Source organism: Perna viridis, chromosome 5, assembly GCF_037379345.1.
Source record: "Perna viridis isolate PV_CMFRI_1.1 ecotype Kerala chromosome 5, ASM3737934v1, whole genome shotgun sequence".
Lineage (NCBI taxonomy): Eukaryota > Metazoa > Mollusca > Bivalvia > Mytilida > Mytilidae > Perna > Perna viridis.
In genome coordinates this window covers 37,881,566-37,899,624 of record NC_142449.1, presented here as the reverse complement: position 1 = coordinate 37,899,624, position 18,059 = coordinate 37,881,566, and the positions used below count along the sequence as shown (strand labels likewise).

Below are 18,059 nucleotides of genomic sequence, written 5' to 3'. Positions count from 1 at the left end.
AGTACAATAAATGTCCAATTACTCTCCAGTTTCAATTTTGTGAAAAACAAACCTCAATGAGTTTTTCAGTGGTAATGGATAGTCAAATTTGAGAATATGTAGGACTGCCAGTATGTTTTTATTGTATTTTCATCACAATTCAGGTTTCACTGAATACAAAATGCACAATTTAAAACTGCAAAATAAGAATTTGAAAATTTAGGACCAGTGTCACACTCTGAGCCTGAATAGCAATTAATGAGTCATAAATATCTGACAATCCCGAGCTCAGAAGTTTTAATGAACTTATATAATAATCATTGGCATGTTAGCCAACTCTACATGCTTGCCAGCACTTTTACCAAGCCATGGCTGTCAGTCAATTTCAGACTACATGAACATATATGGCAAGTATGAATACTACATTCTAACTTGATACATCTCTGAATTTCAATTTACAAGACAATTTACATGTAAATTATTGACACAGTAAAAAGATTTCTGAAAATGCTAGAACTAAACTACATATTGAGCAGCTGGTCATTGGAGTCATGATTTTTTATAATTTGACCATTGAAGAAAAGGAGTATTTTTTGTACATCTAACTTACTTGGTGAGTGGATAAAAAAGGAAGAAAAGATAAATGTACCTTGGACTTCATCTTTGGATGGATCACATTTCTCAAGGATAGGAATTGTATAAGCACCAGTTTTTCCTGTACCATTCTTGGCTCTAGCTAAAATGTCACGTCCTGTTAGGGCAATGGGTATACTTGCTTCCTGAATTGGAGAAGGGCTTTCCCATCCTTTCTCAAAAATTCCCATCAATAGCTCCCTTTTCAAACAGAAATCTTCAAATTCATTGCCTTTGGTGTTGGTTACATCCTACAGAAAAACAAAAACAAACCCTTCAATAGCATATGTCATCCACATGTATTTTAATTATAAGTTTACAAATGTATGTTACAATGTTCATGAAATTTATACTTATAGAACATTGTTATTACATATTCTATGTAGCTCAACAATTTTTACAAATGTTGTGAAACTATCAAATTTTCTGTCAAACATAGGTCTGACACTAAAGAAAATCATGTCAGACTCTAAAAAATGTATGTTTGCCAGACCTACAAATTTGCAGAGATGATTTTAAAAGGAACAACTGATAAGCCGAAATTGACAAATTTGAAAGTAAATGTATTGTAAAATAAAGAATGGTAATGTTAAAATCCAGTTTACAAATAAAAAGCTTTGCTGAGGGCAGCATGATACAACCGTAGTGGATGAACCCTGAGCTAGCATGGATACAGTGTAAGTTTTTGACCTGCCTTCCCATAGGGACTCATAAATTCATTATGGACATAACAACTGGTTTGATCACTATATTCACAAAATTTTAAATTCAGATAAAATTTTTCAAAATCAGACCAAAAATAAACAAGAGGCTCCAAGGAGCCTGAATCACTCGCCAGTTTAAATTTTTGCCTTTCAAAGGCAATAACTCTATCAAAAGAGTTGTCTGACAATTTTGACTCAAAGACGACTTTTTGGTAAGACTTTTGTAGGCCTTATCACAAGGATTATTTCAGCAATTGAAAGTTTCATTCTATCTATCATAGTTAAACCATCATTCTTTACCTTTCAAGGGCCATAACTCTTACATGGAGTCGTCTGCCAACTTTGATCCCTATGAAATATTCCCCTAAAGAACATTCATATCAAATTTAGTTCCAATCGGTCTGGTAGCGTCAGAGAAGATTTTTGAAAGAAATAATATTAAAAATAGCAAAAACATGTTGAAAAGAGTAATAACTCCAACATGGCTTAACTGATTAAAACAAAAAATTTCACCAAAGAGATCTCATTATGCTGAACACTTTAATCCTAATTGAAATTTGGCTGAACCTAACAGTTTTGGAGTTATATGCGCACTACTGTCTGAACCCTATGCTCTATTTTTAGTAATGGCAGCCATGTTTTTTGATGGATAAAAAAATCAAACAACAGTTCTACGCAGGATACCCCAAGGAACATTCATACCAAGTTTGCTTTTAATTGGTCAAGAAGTATCAGAAAAAAGGAGTTTTGAACAAAATTGTTAATGACGATGACGGACGCCAAGTGATGGCCTCTGGCCAGGTGAGCTTACAAAAATACGAACTTTCATTGAATTCTGTATAGTAGTTTCTGAGGAGAAGATTTTTGAAAGTAATAACATCAAAAACAGCAAAAGACTCCAAAAAGGGCAATAACTCCAATATGCATTAACAGATTTTCACAAAAATTTGACCACATATAGATCTTGTCATACTGAATACTTTTACTCTGTCAGAATTTGGTTAAACTTAACTGTTTTGGAGATACAAATGTATAAGTAAAAACTTGCTGTCTGACCCCTTATTGTTCTATTTATAGTAATGAAAGCCATATTTTTTAACAGATAAAAAATCCAAACTGTCATTTTATGCAGGATACTCTGTGGAACAACCATTTTAAGTATCATCCAAATTCATTCAGTAGTTTCAGAGGAGAAAATGTTCAAAGAAATGGTTAACAATGGTGACAACAACAGTCACCAAGTGATGGCAATAGCTCACTTGGCCTATGGCCAGATGAGCTAAAAATAATTTGAAATAGGACCAAAAATAATTAAGCCAATTTCTCCGGATATGGCCCTTTAGACCTCTTCTAACACAAAAAAAAATGCAAAATGCATCAAATATGTAGATTTATTTGCCAAAGAAACACTCATATTAAATTTGGTTTCAATTGGTCAAGAAATGTCAGAAGGAAAAGCATCTTGTTAAAGAGTTTTGCCAAGTTTTGTTTCAATCCATCCAATATTTTTAGAGGAGAAGATTTTTAAAGTTGGAAATGTAAAATTCTGGACTTTTAGTAGTGGTGGTACATTGTACTTGTACTTGGGACAACCAAAAATAAATGAAGGGTACCCATGAATAATAAATACATGTAACAAGTAATAAGTAATGATTCCATTTAAATGTACATCTTTCAAGAGAGGGTAAATTATGATTGTTGATATCAAAATAATAAGTATGGCATTTTTGTTTTTGTTTTTTGTTTTCCATATCTAAATATAGATTTTTCTGTAAATATCGACTAATCAGTTAGGCGGTGTATTTTTATCCCACCAATTAGATGCCTCTATTGTCTATGATTCTTGGTAGTGAAAAAAAAAAAACAAACAGAACGTGTTTACAGTAGTCTTAAGTTGAATATTTTTTTTATGAAAACTTGTCCAAAATGAAATATCATCAATAGTATATCAAATAATGATTTCATTGAATGAATTTAAGGAATATTCTCTGATTATCTTAATATATCAATTATAGTCTTAAATAAAACATATTACTATGTCGAAAATGGCATGTCAGCCCAATGCCAGACCTGATTCTGAGTGTCAAAAGGGGCATCATTTATTTAAACATTGTAATCTTTATTAGTCCATAAACTATAAGCTGAAGACCATCTGAAGGTGGCCATGGCCCAACAATTAATGTTGGCAACATATTTTAGTGAAAAGCTGGTCTATATGTGGAGGAGGTTGATGAAGACCAGCTTCTTAACTTTTTTGTTAAATGTTTACCTTTACAACTGCAACAGCTATAATGCCTAAATAGCCTTGACTTTGAAGTTAAAGAAATTTCTGGATTCACCTAAACTATTATATAATGAACCTAGTTATACTTTACATAAAATAAGTCAAAATTTAGGTCTACTACTGTTATTTCAAGTATTTTACAGACACAAAAGTACAATAAATAAAATTTGCTGGAGACCTTGGACATACAAAGCTGTGGCTCAACATTTGTCTGTATACGTTCTGTTTTATATTAAATAAATGCAAACATGAAGATATATATATATATATATATGTCTGGTGACAGGATATAGGAAACCATTTAAATAAGTCAAATTTCAAACCTCTGTTCTGCTGACAGCTGTGCATACCATTAAATTATTATTAGTAAATTAAAGAACCTTAGTGAGCATGCTCACATACCCCACACGTCCCAATGTTGGATACTCAAGTAATTTGTTCCTAAAAAAAATACATGTAGAAGGACGAGATAAAAAAAGGAATAAGAATGTTTTTTAGGCTTTAGACCTTTATCTTCTAACTAAATTCTATTACTCAGAATGGTAGTTTCAGACTGTAATTTCTTTAAGTTTTAGTTAATCCAAAGTAAATATCGTCGTGGAACAAAACCTACACTTGACCTGTAACTTATCATGGTGAACTTATATACCAAAAATCATGTCATAATCTGTAAGCATTTAGAAAAAAAAGTCTGAAAAACGGTTATTTCTGTGAATTTAGCTAAGTTCTAGGTTATAATTTAGGTAAAAATCATCGGAGCGGTACCAACTACTAACTTGTCCTCTAACTTATCATGGTGAATTTCTATACCAAAAATCATGTCAATATCGGCAAGCATATAGAAAAAAAATCCGGAAAAAACTGTTATTTCTGTGAATTTTGCAAAGTTCAAGGCCCGTAATTTCAATCAAAATCATCAGAGCAGAACAAAAATTACACTTGACCTGTTACTTACATGTATCATGGTGAATTTATACACCAAAAATCATGTCAATATCTGCAAGCGTTTAGAAATTATATATTACAACATCAATGCATTTCAATAAAAGTTCAGTATTTAGTAATACAGTGGATTCCACTTAATTGCATAGCCTATTTGCCAGTAAAAATTATGCAAATAACCGGGCTATTCTTATAACCGAAATTACGATTTTACCGGAAGTGTGAGTTCAGGTAAGACGACGATACTGTGGATCAACCAGGGATATCACTGTTCAACATTTCCGATCTGGTATTTAATTGTTAAAAACCTTCTCATTGTATTGTTCTTTTATCAATAAATAATAATATATATTGTGTTTGTCTTGTTTAGTGACCTTCTTTACGATGTGTGTATTTATAAGTAAAACCACGCGTTTCTCATCTATAAATAGTCAAGTAATTTCCTGACCTTTCTATGAAAGAAAATCGCATATTTCATATTTCAGCCAGGATTCAGTGTAATATTCATCAATGTTTGCAGTTCTGGGCTTTTGAAATGGTCTGTGCGTTTTTATTCCTCTGTTCAATCACCATTGTACACTGATAGTTGTGTATTATACGTGTCATTGACCTTGATATATTCCTATGAAGTGTGGATAGTATGGGGCACCTTAGGGTAGTTGAATTTCATTAGACATTGTACTGAATGAATGATGACTTCTAATTTTCGGTTGATATTTATGCCTAGTAACCCAAGCTCACTAAAAGCTGTTAAGCTCATTAAAGAAAATTAAATTTACATTGATAATCATTTGTAGTCGGAAGAATTTAAATAGGGACAAAAAATACCCCAAGCCGCATCATAAGGTGATGTTTGGCATGTCGTCAGAAGTCATCGTTCACCTAGGTGCTTGTTTATTTTAATGTAATTCGAAATCATTTAAATTGTCTTTTATGTCCATTATGTTTTTAATCCATTATTAACACCTCCTGATTGATGATAATCTAGTTTTTACAACAATAAATATGATTGACATATTTATGACCCGAAGGCTTAAAATAGAATTTGGGAAAACCTGTCTTTACCTGGATGAGGCAAAATTCTCTATGCAATAAACCGAAATGCACATGCAAGGCTTATGCAAATAAGCGATTTTTTCCCTAATAGAATAATAGGAAATGGTTCTGTGCAGGAGAAAATTATGCTAATAACCGAAATATGCAATAAAGCGATATGTGATTAAGTGGAGTCAACTGTATAAATTTGTGATAGTATGTTAGAAATGGATTATTTCTACAATTTTTTTAACAAGAGGTGTTTTCTCATGCCCACCTTATTAAGTGGTGTTGCCAAACTTAACACTTACTGTAGTCCTTATTCTGTTATCTTTGGGAGGCAATTTCAATTTGGATTTCCAACCTTGGTCCCTGAAAATAAAGGGAAAGTATATAACTTTTAAAATTCACTAAAATATACAAGTGCATACTTAAATGTAGAAATAACAAATGCAATTTAAAAGGTAAATACAGGGTTCTAGAATATCTGAAGCCTTTTTTATTTCCATGAAAAAATATTAAATGGTAAAATTATCTTTCCTTCAACAAATCATCATATCCCAAATGCAGGTAATGGGAAATAAGATTAATCAGTTTTCCAAGATTCCTCTTTAATGTCACTTGGGAAAACTTAAATTTTGGTGTGGAAAGTGGTTTATAATGTTTCACTTTCCTTTGACAAGTACAAAACTGAAAATTTTAATTTTGAAAGGATAAGTTAAGTCAGGAAGCAAATCAGGTACATTTGTACTTGTATGTTAACCTTCATCCATGAGAAAATTTTAATTCTAATTCTCTTTTAAAATCCTATAACATAAGCTGCTCTGGCTTCCAAAATTCTGTTGCCAGCTACAGAATTTTTCTCCTGTAAATTTTCAGTAATTCAAGAGGTATTTCATTTTATTCTGGGGCTTTTAATTACTAGTACTCCAATCAAGGGTCCAGAAACAGTATAAAATGCCTGTCATTGACTGACAAATTTTGCAAATGACTGATGACCATTTTCCGATATCGGACATAAATATTGTCAACCCTAATAAATTACAGTCTGCATGGTTTTATGAGTGTACTGTCTACCTGTCTTCTAATTGTTTATTGGAAATTAATTGACGGGTGTGTGTCAATTTTAGCCGATGTGCAGCCACCTGTGACTGTGATGTACCTATAACTGATTAGTTGATTGCATAATTGAATTAACGGTACACATGCAGCCCATTGTGTATACAAATTAATTGAAGTGATTTAGAGAATTTTCATACATTATCCTCGATTTATTAAGAAAAAGACTGACAAGTGACAAGGTAACGAAAGCACATGGTACTGAAACTATGATTCAGTTGTAGTTGGTAATAACCAATTTATCGATTAAATCTTTTTAACACAGAAATCAACAGACCATTTAAATCAATATAAAAATGTATTCACAATTTCCTTTTATAAAAGAAAGAGTATGTGACGACATAACACAAATTCCAATATTTATCTTAAATAACTACCCAAAAGAGTATGTACAAGACTGACACAAACATCTGTTGAAGTTTGATAAAATTTCTGGACCCTTGATTCCAAATATACATCTGTATACACATGTAGTCTGTGTTCTGCCAAGGCCGTGTATTTTTGTATTTCATGCATAATTTTTTTGATATCACTCATAAAACTTGCCTGTATGCATAATTTTCACGCCTAAAAATTCATTGGTAGCTCCGATACACAAAGTTTTCGTGAGGCAAAAAAATTATACTTTTTTTTTTTTTTTTTTAAATATGACAGTATTAAGACCACTGATATACACAAGATTCACTCTTGATGCATGAATGAAACAGGTTTTTAGCTCTATTCTGTCACTTTCATATGCATAAAATAACAAAGTACTACTCCAGAAACAGGTATTTTATTTTTATCAAGGACTTAATTACTTTTCTCACATAGTCCTTGATTTTAAAGCATTTTACCTTTGTCCTTCAAGGTCTAATTTATCTTACAATATAATTTGATTTCTTTTTAATTTAACAAACTAGATTCTTTTCTTTTTCGTGATAAAATTTCTAACAAACTACATTTTGTACCATGGACCATTAATTGTGTCCGTGTTTAATTATCTTGGTATCGGAATAGTATTTCCTTAATTAGATTTTGGGAATCCCCATTCTATTTGTTTACCGATTTTCCCGCCAGAAAGTTAAAAAGTGTAAACAAATGTCATCCATTTTCTTTCATCAATTCTTTATTGGATTTAATTTATTCTGTTATTAGGTAAGTCTTTTTCTGAATGTATCACATGGTTAGACAGGGCTGTGAAGCTTGTATGTTGCCACGTGCACATGGCCATATGTGTTTACCTTTGACCAGATGATGAGAGTTTTGATTGGCTCAATAATATATTTACATTTGATTGACACCTCCCATGAGGATATTGTCAGTCACGGTCGTCTGGTCTAATTACCGTTAATTGCCTTCAGTCGTAAATTGGTCATGGTCAGTTAACTCTGACCAGGTGCCAACATAATTTGATAATTAGAGAAAATATCCCTTGCTGATAACCTTCCTGTCAATTTTATTATACAAAACTTAGGTGCCAAGAAAATCTCCAATTGCTTATTTTTGTCGCCAGATCAAATAAAAAATCGCAAATTGCGACATTGGCGAAGCCCAGCGCGACCCGTCTTTATATTCTGATAAGACACTGACAAATGCACAATTCACAAACAAAAACCAATGTGACATGAGACCATTAAATCAAGTTCCAAGGTAAGTGCATGTAAATACAGGTATTTAGCAAGTTTCATGGTGAACATGTTTGTGCATTTTGATTGGCTTAATAATATTTTTTCAATGAACTAACAAGGGGTGACTAATTTGATATGAATTGTAAATTGGTGTTAAATAACCTTCAAGTGGCATGAATGGCTTCGGTTGTAAATTACACAAGTTATGGTAAATTACTTTGTCTGGTAACTATGATGAGGTACATTTTATATGTATTATCAACACATTTCAATATGCATGTATAAATGCTTGTTTGGACAGAATACCTGTTAATGCCCAACTCCCTTTTAATGAACAAAATTTAGGCCCCCAAAAAATTGCCAACTGTTAATTTTCTTGCCAGATCAACCAAAAAATAAAAATTACAATGGTGAAGCCCAGCGCAATCCTTGCCTAGAAGAACACAGTAGAATTCAAGAATAAATGTCACTTCTTGCACATACAATGTATACAAATGTGCATGTATAACACTGATTTAAACATACAATGTAATAAACAACAAAATGCTTTGCATAGCACAGATTGATATGTCAATACCAGAGGTCAATCCCTGACCAGTTGGGGCAAGTTTGGATACACCATTCAAACCCTTACAGCTTAGATTTTTTAATATGATTAGACATTTGACAAAGGATAAGAACCCTTTTTGGCTCCAATTCCTTCACTCACAACTTCAAAAATAGATCCCAACCTCCCTTTGGGGGAACAGTACTTAGTGATAAAATTTCCAAGAAATCAGTTCTCCTTTACTTAAGTTATCCAGAAATCAGAAATTTATTGTTTCAGGCCTCAAATTGGTATAATCTTAATAATATCCAACTACTTGTAGTCAACTTATTGTCCGGACATCAGTCAAATGCTTGTTTCTGTCCCCCCCTTTTTTTAAATCTCATTTCTATGTACATGTAGTTCAAGTCTAAACCATCATAATCAATCCCAGCCTGAATTTTGTGGTATAGAATATTAAGGAGCAATATCATAGACATCCACATGCTTTTACTGGAGAATAAAATTTTATTCTATGAAATACTTGTTTCTGGTCCTTAATTCTAAAGAGGTTAGTACCTTAACCCCACACAATCAATATCAAACTTCCTTTTGTGGTTTCGAACCTTATTAAAAAATATAATGAAGATCAACTAATTAATATTCATGCTACATGAACATGTATCACACAAAATCAAATGCCTATAGACCAGACAGTACCATACCAAATGCAATATGACCACAACTGTTTTGCAATCATATGAAAACAAGACATTGTGTACAAGCACAAAAATATTTGTCACATTAATATCACAATAATAAAAATTGTTCCATTTTGCCTGTGAATCAATTGGACAGCACAGTTCTGACCTGTGTGAATTTGCCCTTTCATAGATGTACATGTACAACATTCATGCGGTCAGAAAAAAATGAAATGGGCTCCTATCAATAAAGCTTGTATAAAATGTTCAACAAAATACTGCACAGCATAGAAACAATACTGACATCAAAGCCACAGGATACATGTAGGTGTAACTTTTGCAATAAGAGTTTAAAAGTCATTACCCTGTTGATGCTTTTCCATCTACACCTTGGGGTCCAGCATGATTCATACTCTGTTCACCTCTGGCAGTAGCCATGTTAAAATTATTTTCTTTCCAAAGTTACGCAGTGAAATGATCACCTATGAAAACATCAGCAATAACTGAATCTGAAAAATAGATGAAATTCTGGTTGCTGATGCACACATTCACATGGTGTAAAGATAATAAAGTGGATGGAAGAATATACATATACATGAAACATGGTATAAAAAACCCATCATTTGGATAGTTTGATTTGACTATTTTCATCATCAGAATCAAGGAAAACAGATAAAATTTTCCACATCATGCAGGACCATTGAATTACAACTTCATTAAACATACAGAAAATGAACATTTCAAGGGCAGATAACTCTGTCAAAAACCTCATTTTTCTAAGATTCTATTGAAAAATTTCAAAGCAAATCCAATTATGCAGAGATCAAATAATAGTCTTTTTAAATAGAGAGAGCATCCTTGAATATTTTGTTAGATCGGTTGGGTTTTGACAATGGATGTTTCTGATTTTTCCCATTTTGCCCTATTCTTACAAACATTAAATCAAGCTGAACCAAAAGTGGACCTTTTGTTAAAGCGCTTTGTGAACATCATTTCTGCCAAGTTCGGTAAAAATAGGTCAGGGGGCTTTCATGTATTTGAACATGTGAAATGTTTATAGACGACAAAGATGCAAAGTGATGGCATAAGCTTATCGGAACCTTTGGTTCAGATGAGCTAAAAAGCTTTACAGAAAAATACAACATGTACATGTAAAATGTATGTTTATACCCACTTCTTCATTGAAATGAACTTATTGTCATATACATGTAGTTCTTCTTATTCTGCATTATTATCAGTTCTCCAGCTAGAAATTGAAAAGGGCAATGGAGTTTTGCCAGGTGTGTCTTTATTTCAACATTTCGTATTTGAGAGTGGTTTTCGGAATTTCCATATTTTCACTTACTTTAACATATTTTAATATAACATCTTATAATAGATAAAACATTATTTGATTATTCCAGAGACCAGATAAACTTGGACATGTGTTTCTTTATATTTAATGCTAACATGGAGTATAGTATTCAAGGAAATGTAACAAATGATCAAGACTATTGTTACCAAACTCCTTTTGGGCAGTGAAAGAAATTAGCAGTAGAACAACGGACATATGATAAACTTGGCTCAATTTCCCTTAAAGTGTACAAGTAAGGTCTACATAAGATTATGATGGGTCTATGTTGACCAAAATTTAAGTTTCTAACACTGTAAAATCACTAATCTAAAGGAATAATACTTTCCAGAACTATTACAAACACAACTTTTGGCAAATATACTAAAGAAAAAAAATTAAAATGTAAGGAAAGTAACTGATAATTTGATAAGCAAACGTGTCATTTTATAATTGTTTGCATTGATTTTTTTTCTATTTGCTAAAATAAATTTTCACTTGCGTAATTTTTTTAATATGTAATTAAACAATTTAAACAGCTAAAATACAACAAACAACTATTGGTTAGGGCCATAAGGTACAGTATTTGGCCTCTGTTTTCTGTCCATTATACAGCAAACTGATAATGAATCAAATCTGAACGAGATTTGGGATTTGCCATATATATGACAGTGAAAAAAATACAAACAAAATCATTACTTGGTTTACATAAAATCTTTTATTTCATTCAGGTGAAAACGAAACAAAACAGCAAAAAAAAAAAAAAAACAGATTAACCGGATACGCAATCGCAATTTGTTTATATTATATCTATGGTGGTGGCCATGATTAATTTACGCATACCAGAAAAAAGTAGTTCCGCCGATCACCTGAGTGGCAGGAGCCAGAAAGTCGATATCCTGCTAATGTATGGATACAGCAAAAAATTAACCGTTAAATTTATATGTTTAACAAATAACCTCATTGCAGGATAAAAATAAATATTGACCAAGGTCGTTTAATTTTCTTCGGTCTGTGAAACGCTTTAAGGCAGGAGAAATAGTCCTGCATCAAGCGTTCTAATGATTCTGACGCTAAAAAGTGAAACTCGGCAATAAAAGAAACACTCGCTAAAATTTGCCAGCATGATGTAGCTTCAACTCGCTAAATTGAAATTCCACTAGCATTTAGCGAGTATTTCCAGTAAAATTCTATCCCTGTACTAATGTAGATTTTTCAGGAGTCCCCAACAAAATTTTGGAGGTCTAGAACCCAAGACATGGACCTTGAGAATCCTGCTAATCAATATTGAAACCAATATCCTTACAGTGATTTTATTACTTTTTTTTCAAAGCATCCTCCTCTCTTTTCATTGGGAAAAATTACACCAAATTGGGAAATATGCAGACGATGACAGTGCCAAAACAAATAACAGCCATATACATACAAATAAAATGTACTTGCATGTAAAATTTATTCATTGCTTTAAACATTAAAGAGAACAAGTAAGTTTGATGTTTGTTTTAATTCATTTTAGAGTACAGTTTCATTTTAACTATAGGTTTATTTTTCTGTCTTTTAAGTCCCTAAAACATTTCCACCAGTTTGTCTAGGTCTCTACTTATTAACTCTTCATTTCTGTGACAAAGTCTCATGATTGCATCAAGGTTTGTGTAAACCGGTTTCTTTTAGCAGTTAGAAGGTTTCCCAGCAAGGAAAAGCTCCTCTCTACAACTGCTGTAGAAGATGGGATAATCTTACAGTAGTAGTAGAGTTTATATAGTAAGGGAAAGCATTCCCTGAAAATGACATCCTTCCTGAATTATCATACACTGAGCTTAAAGATGTGTGTCCATTTCTCCTGCAAATATATGAATTATGACACTGAGCATTTTATTTTCTCTTTTAGATCAGTTAAGGACTTCATTAACTAAAAAAGACAATCAAATGTTTAATTTCCAATTATTAGTACTTACTAATATGCTATTCCTCAAATTGTAAAACAGCCTAAAATAAAGGAATTTTTTTTTCCAAATGAATATTTAATTGCTTTGCATTAAAATAATGCATTATACAATGTATTTCTTCATAAAACTAAATCAAAAAGTTTAAATTTATATTTTAAATTTAAGAATTGAACCCACTTTTAAATAAGATCATGAAGAAAGCAAGTTTAAGTTAACCTGTAAAATTAATGAAAATTTATCAACATCAAACAGAAAATAAATGCTTCCTCAGCCTGGTATATTTGACAACATGATATTTACATTTTCATTATGACAATTATAAGACAAACACAGTTTACTTTAGAAATTTTGAGGAAAAAGGTTGGAAAAGTCATAATGACTGAATTTGACATGTATCTGATACATGTAGTCAGGTACCCCTGGCTGGAACACAGTTAGTAAAAACAATAAAATGAAACAGATGAGTAAACTGAGATTCTTTATCTTTTTCACTGATGCTGCAAGTCAAATGGTTGACAAGTAGACCGTATACCTCAACATAAAAACCTGCATTTTGAAACTTTTTAACAGGACTTCCAATTGCACAGGATCCATAAAGGGTGGTTTATTTACTGTATGGCCCTTACACTTGTCTGTTTTTTTGGTGAAATTATGGCCGTAATCAGCAAGTTCTCCAAGAGTTTCTGGAAGGTTGGCTGGATTGAAAAAAGAGAATGCTGTAAGGGCTGATTCACCAATAACAAAGGCATCTTGAACTACAAGAAGATCATAAATGAGAGGGATACCTGTGAAGTCGCAATTAAATTTATCATGTGCTATAAATGTCAAAATATGCAGATTGAAATTAAGTAATAATACTCCAATCCTAGGTTTTCACCAGTAAATTAATGATAATTTGTTCTCTAGTGTTTTAAACTGTTAATTTAAAAAATACTTTAAGTCTTTTCTAATAAATTTCAGGTGACACAATATACATATACTGTATTTACAATGATAATAACAATGTTCTGTTTACTATTATTCTTTGGCTTTTTTAAGTTTTCAATCAAAAGCATCAAGTAATATCCGTTCATTCTGACTCAAGTAAATTATTGCAGAGAAAATTCTGTTCAACATTGTTTAGGAAATTTCTTAAGTACAATGTACCTGTCTCCTCAAGGTACGGTCTTGGAGTGAGAATCTCTACTGCCTGGTCCATTCTTAACCTTTGTCCTAACTCGGTTCTCTCATTGATTTCAGTAAACAAATCTTCACATTTAAAAAACTCTGTCTCTGTCCTCTTAAGGTCTTCTAAATTTTCTTTGTATATTTCAATAAGACCAGTGAGAGTCTCAACAGTATTCTCATATGTTCTGGTAGCACAGTGAAGTTGATGTGTTGTTCTTGCAAGTATAAGGATATCAATTGGTCTAAGGATGTCAGTCAGCAGTAAAATTGTGGCAACTACTTTCTTGTTGGTCATAGACAATCTTATACCGTAAACCCCTGGTTCTCTCTTCTCCTTGTAGATGGTATCTAGAGAGTCAACAATGCACTCATACCTAAAAGCAAAAATTAAAAAGTACATGATTTTATTATTCTTATTTTAGAACAAGGTTCAAAAATATAAAAAAAAATCTGATTTATTTTGAATAAGAATTAGATTTCCCACAGAACTGACAGCACATAACTATTCCAAAATGTTAACTAGCCTATGTATCCCTGAAGTAACTTAGCTGCAATCTAAAAGTAAACAAGCCTCAGATCATGTGTAGTTGCTGAGAAAAAAATGATACTTAACAACAACCTCATTCAGTTATGCTTTATATATCTATACTATGCCATAAAATTGATTGGAATTCAAAATACCTGGATATAAATCTGTAGGAGGCATGCAGGTGTGACAATCATCTTGTTGCAGCAGTTTGAACCTGTTTAAACACAGCCATCTTTTGTGGTGAACATTTGTAGTTTCCACAGTGCCAATAAAGTGGAATCGACATCCTGTAGTATTTCAAACCTCTTAAGTAGATGAGTCAAGCAAAGCAACATCTATGGTTTCTACAGTTAATGTAGACAGCAAAGGGACTAATATGTCTAATCCTCCTTTGAAGACCTACAAAGTAACTAAATATTAATGTCATTCGTATCACAAAACTCTGATTTAGGCCTAGAAAAATATATCGATTGGTTCTGCTTTCCCTACCCTACCAAATTTTGAGTGTAAATCTTTTTCATGGCATTTTTCAATAAGCACTGTTGAAGTCAAAATATATGTATCTGCCTTATACGGTCTATGTAAAAAATAGTAAATTAAAAAAAAATAAATTGCCTAACACACATGTAATTAATTTTTCAAGTAATAAAATCATTACCAAACAATTTATTTTGTATGGACTTAACAATATTTTTGCAATACGAGTATTCATCAGACCGTATGTTCTAGTAACTCATTGCCGAGTCTGAGGTTAACCTTTGAAACAGTAGAAGTATTTCTTCGTTATAACAATAAATTCTTCAGCTTTGTGAGGAGTAGACTAGTCAAGACTTGAAGTGACCAGACAGTATATGAATGTACAATCATGCACTTACAGAAGGGACTTAAGGATGAACCATATCACTTGAAGGGGAGGCTTTGGCCTTTTTGTTCAGAATTTTTTTTTTGTATGCATCAAAACAAATTATTTTTTTCAAAATTTAACATATTCATGGTAGATTTTTTTTTTCTAAAAATTCAGCATATCAAAATATATTTTTGGGAAAAAAAAAACAAGCCCCCTCCTTACCCTCCGTCTGGGCTCCCTTACCTGTTCTTTCTCCACTCATGATGTTACAGCCATCAAATCCAATAAACAGATTTGGTCAACAGATATGCCCTTTGACACCAGGAAAGTTTCAATAACACACATTGTTTCTGCATCCATCTTTGTTAACTGTGCAAATCCTAAAAAGTATGTCTGAATTGGTCTGTTTTCACTTACGAACCTGGCCATAATGCTCCTCATTTGACTCCTGGGAGCTATATCCATTGACTCGTCAGCTAGAAGTGCTAAGTCTTGGTTTCTCAGATCTTCAAGTAAGTCTTTTTCCAATAAGACAGACAACCAATTAATCATATCAATGACACCATCAGAAGATAAATATTTAACCTCTGAAGTAGAAATATGCTCCTCAAGTTCTTTAACCCCGAAACTAGCAACAAATTTGACAAGTGTTTCTGTGTTTTTAGTAGCAGCCCACTTTTGTTTTATCAAGATGTCAACACATCTAAAAATCTTTTTCTTTATGGACCTATTCTCATCTTTGCATTTTTTATCTTGTATTCTTAGTTGACCAGCAACATCAACATTTGTAGCATGAATCTGTACCCCTTTTGACACAAAGGGCTTTCCATCAAGACTACATACTGATAAAAGTTCAAAATATTTACACAAAAAACCTCCCTTCCTATGTGAATAGTATAGCCAGTTGTACTGAGATTCATACTTTGATGGATTCAACTTGCGTTGATCAACAATTAATTCACTAGACTGACTAGAATAACAAAATTAAGTAGAAAAATCATAAAGTTTCTTCATTTTTGATGGAGGAGTTTCAATATGGTCATCTGATTCACAAATGTCAACACGGGACTGATTGGAGCAAGATGTAAACACGTTTAGAATAATGCCATCAACAATTTCCTGTACGATCTTCTTTGTGTCACTTTTATCACTACTTGTTGATGGGTTTGTACAGAACAGGTCCTTCATGGTTCTATAACCTGCTGTGTCACGTTTAGTTAACTTTTTGGTGTAGTATTCCCTGTTGTGAGACATGATTCCATCTCAAGAAATATCCGGGGTAAAATTGCGTATAAAGGAGTGAAACGAAGTATAATTGAATTTCCGGATGGAAATCATACCTGCGCCGACTTTGGACGAAAAATAAACTATATCTGATCACTTGAGCGCTTCAGAAAACAAAAATTACGGCGATCCACGACGCTTGAAATCGAAACAAAGGCTTTTCAAAGTAAACAATTAAATTTTTACCATTTTATGTTGGGAATTTTAATAATTTTGGGAAATAAATACACAGAATTGGGAAACTATCTCTGGGGGAAACAGCTGACATTCAGAGGTAAATTGAGGCTAACAAAATCACTGCGTTACTGTTGGCAGAAATCAATGAGATCAATGAAATCAACTTCTCCATGCCAGGTGAATTTCACACCCAGGTCAGTGATTCTTCGTACACAATTAATTACCAGAATATACAATGTCCTAGTTGGGTGAGTGTAACAGTCATATTTCACCCAAAAAGTATAACTGACACGGTGTTCCACCAACTAACATGGACTTGAAACACCGACTAGGATGTTAAGAGAACCAAATGTTCAGGAGTGTACTGTACTGTCTGTCCTCCAAAGATGACAATAGAAAAAATGAAAGACTGGGCCAGGAGCAAAAGAAAATTTCAAGCCCAAATCTACTTGTGGCCTAAGTTGCAGACTAGACTGGTTCCTGCATAAAGAAATGTGAAAATATTCAGCTGCTTTGGTTATCGTCCTCTCCGGGTTTAACATCTCATTTCAAGCCTAGGAGAAAGACCTCATATTACAAAGGGGAATACTAATTATATTTCACGTTAATTTCATTCGTTGAAACAGTAAAAACCATATCAAAACAAGAGTAACAGCTCTTTAATTCAAGAATCAGTTTTTAGATCTGTAAACAACAGCAAATTACAGCGACTGCTATTAGTCTCGGAGTCAATGTTGAGACATTCTTTACCCACAATTAGAAAATTCAATGTCCTTTCTAAATGTCTTGGGGGTTTCAAGATTTTCTAGTGACCAGAAATTCCGATGTTAATAGATTCATTTGGCTACCCTCAATCTTACCAGAAACATTCAAAATGGCCGATTTGACGGTAGGTGGCGTTGTAATCGACGTTGTACATTGTTTTGTTGCAAGTCGTACTCGATTCTTAGCGCGGTAAAAGCCGTAAACGAATGTTTTACTGCACAACAATACAAAATTAACAAGTTTTTACCAACAAAAACTCCGAACCAAACAAAATAATTCAAAATGACTAGTTCAAACGAAAAGTGAACTATAACCTTTGAACTTTAAATAAAAACTTCCGCTTGCCATTTTGCCGTAAAGTGTAGATTTGCTTTGTAGTAACATTTTACAAATTTCGTACAGACTAAAAAAAAACCAAACATATCGATAGTGTGGCCTGATATGCATGCAACAATAAATCACTGTCTTTCATTTAAGTTAC

General features: G+C 32.7%; 1 protein-coding gene across 1 annotated transcript in view; it reads right to left on the bottom strand.

The window, feature by feature from the left end:
- Window positions 1-17,793, bottom strand: part of LOC148617390 (ATP-dependent RNA helicase me31b-like) — a 58,032-nt gene extending 40,239 nt beyond the window's left edge. Inside the window, exons 1-4 of the mRNA XM_088584977.1 lie at window positions 17,674-17,793; window positions 9,898-10,042; window positions 5,889-5,949; window positions 629-863 (exon numbers count right to left, since the gene is read on the bottom strand). Coding sequence (XP_088441103.1) covers window positions 629-863; window positions 5,889-5,949; window positions 9,898-9,971 — 370 coding nt within the window. The 5' untranslated portion in view covers window positions 9,972-10,042; window positions 17,674-17,793. The remainder of the gene's footprint in view (window positions 1-628; window positions 864-5,888; window positions 5,950-9,897; window positions 10,043-17,673) is intronic.
- Window positions 17,794-18,059: the final 266 nt, after the last annotated feature.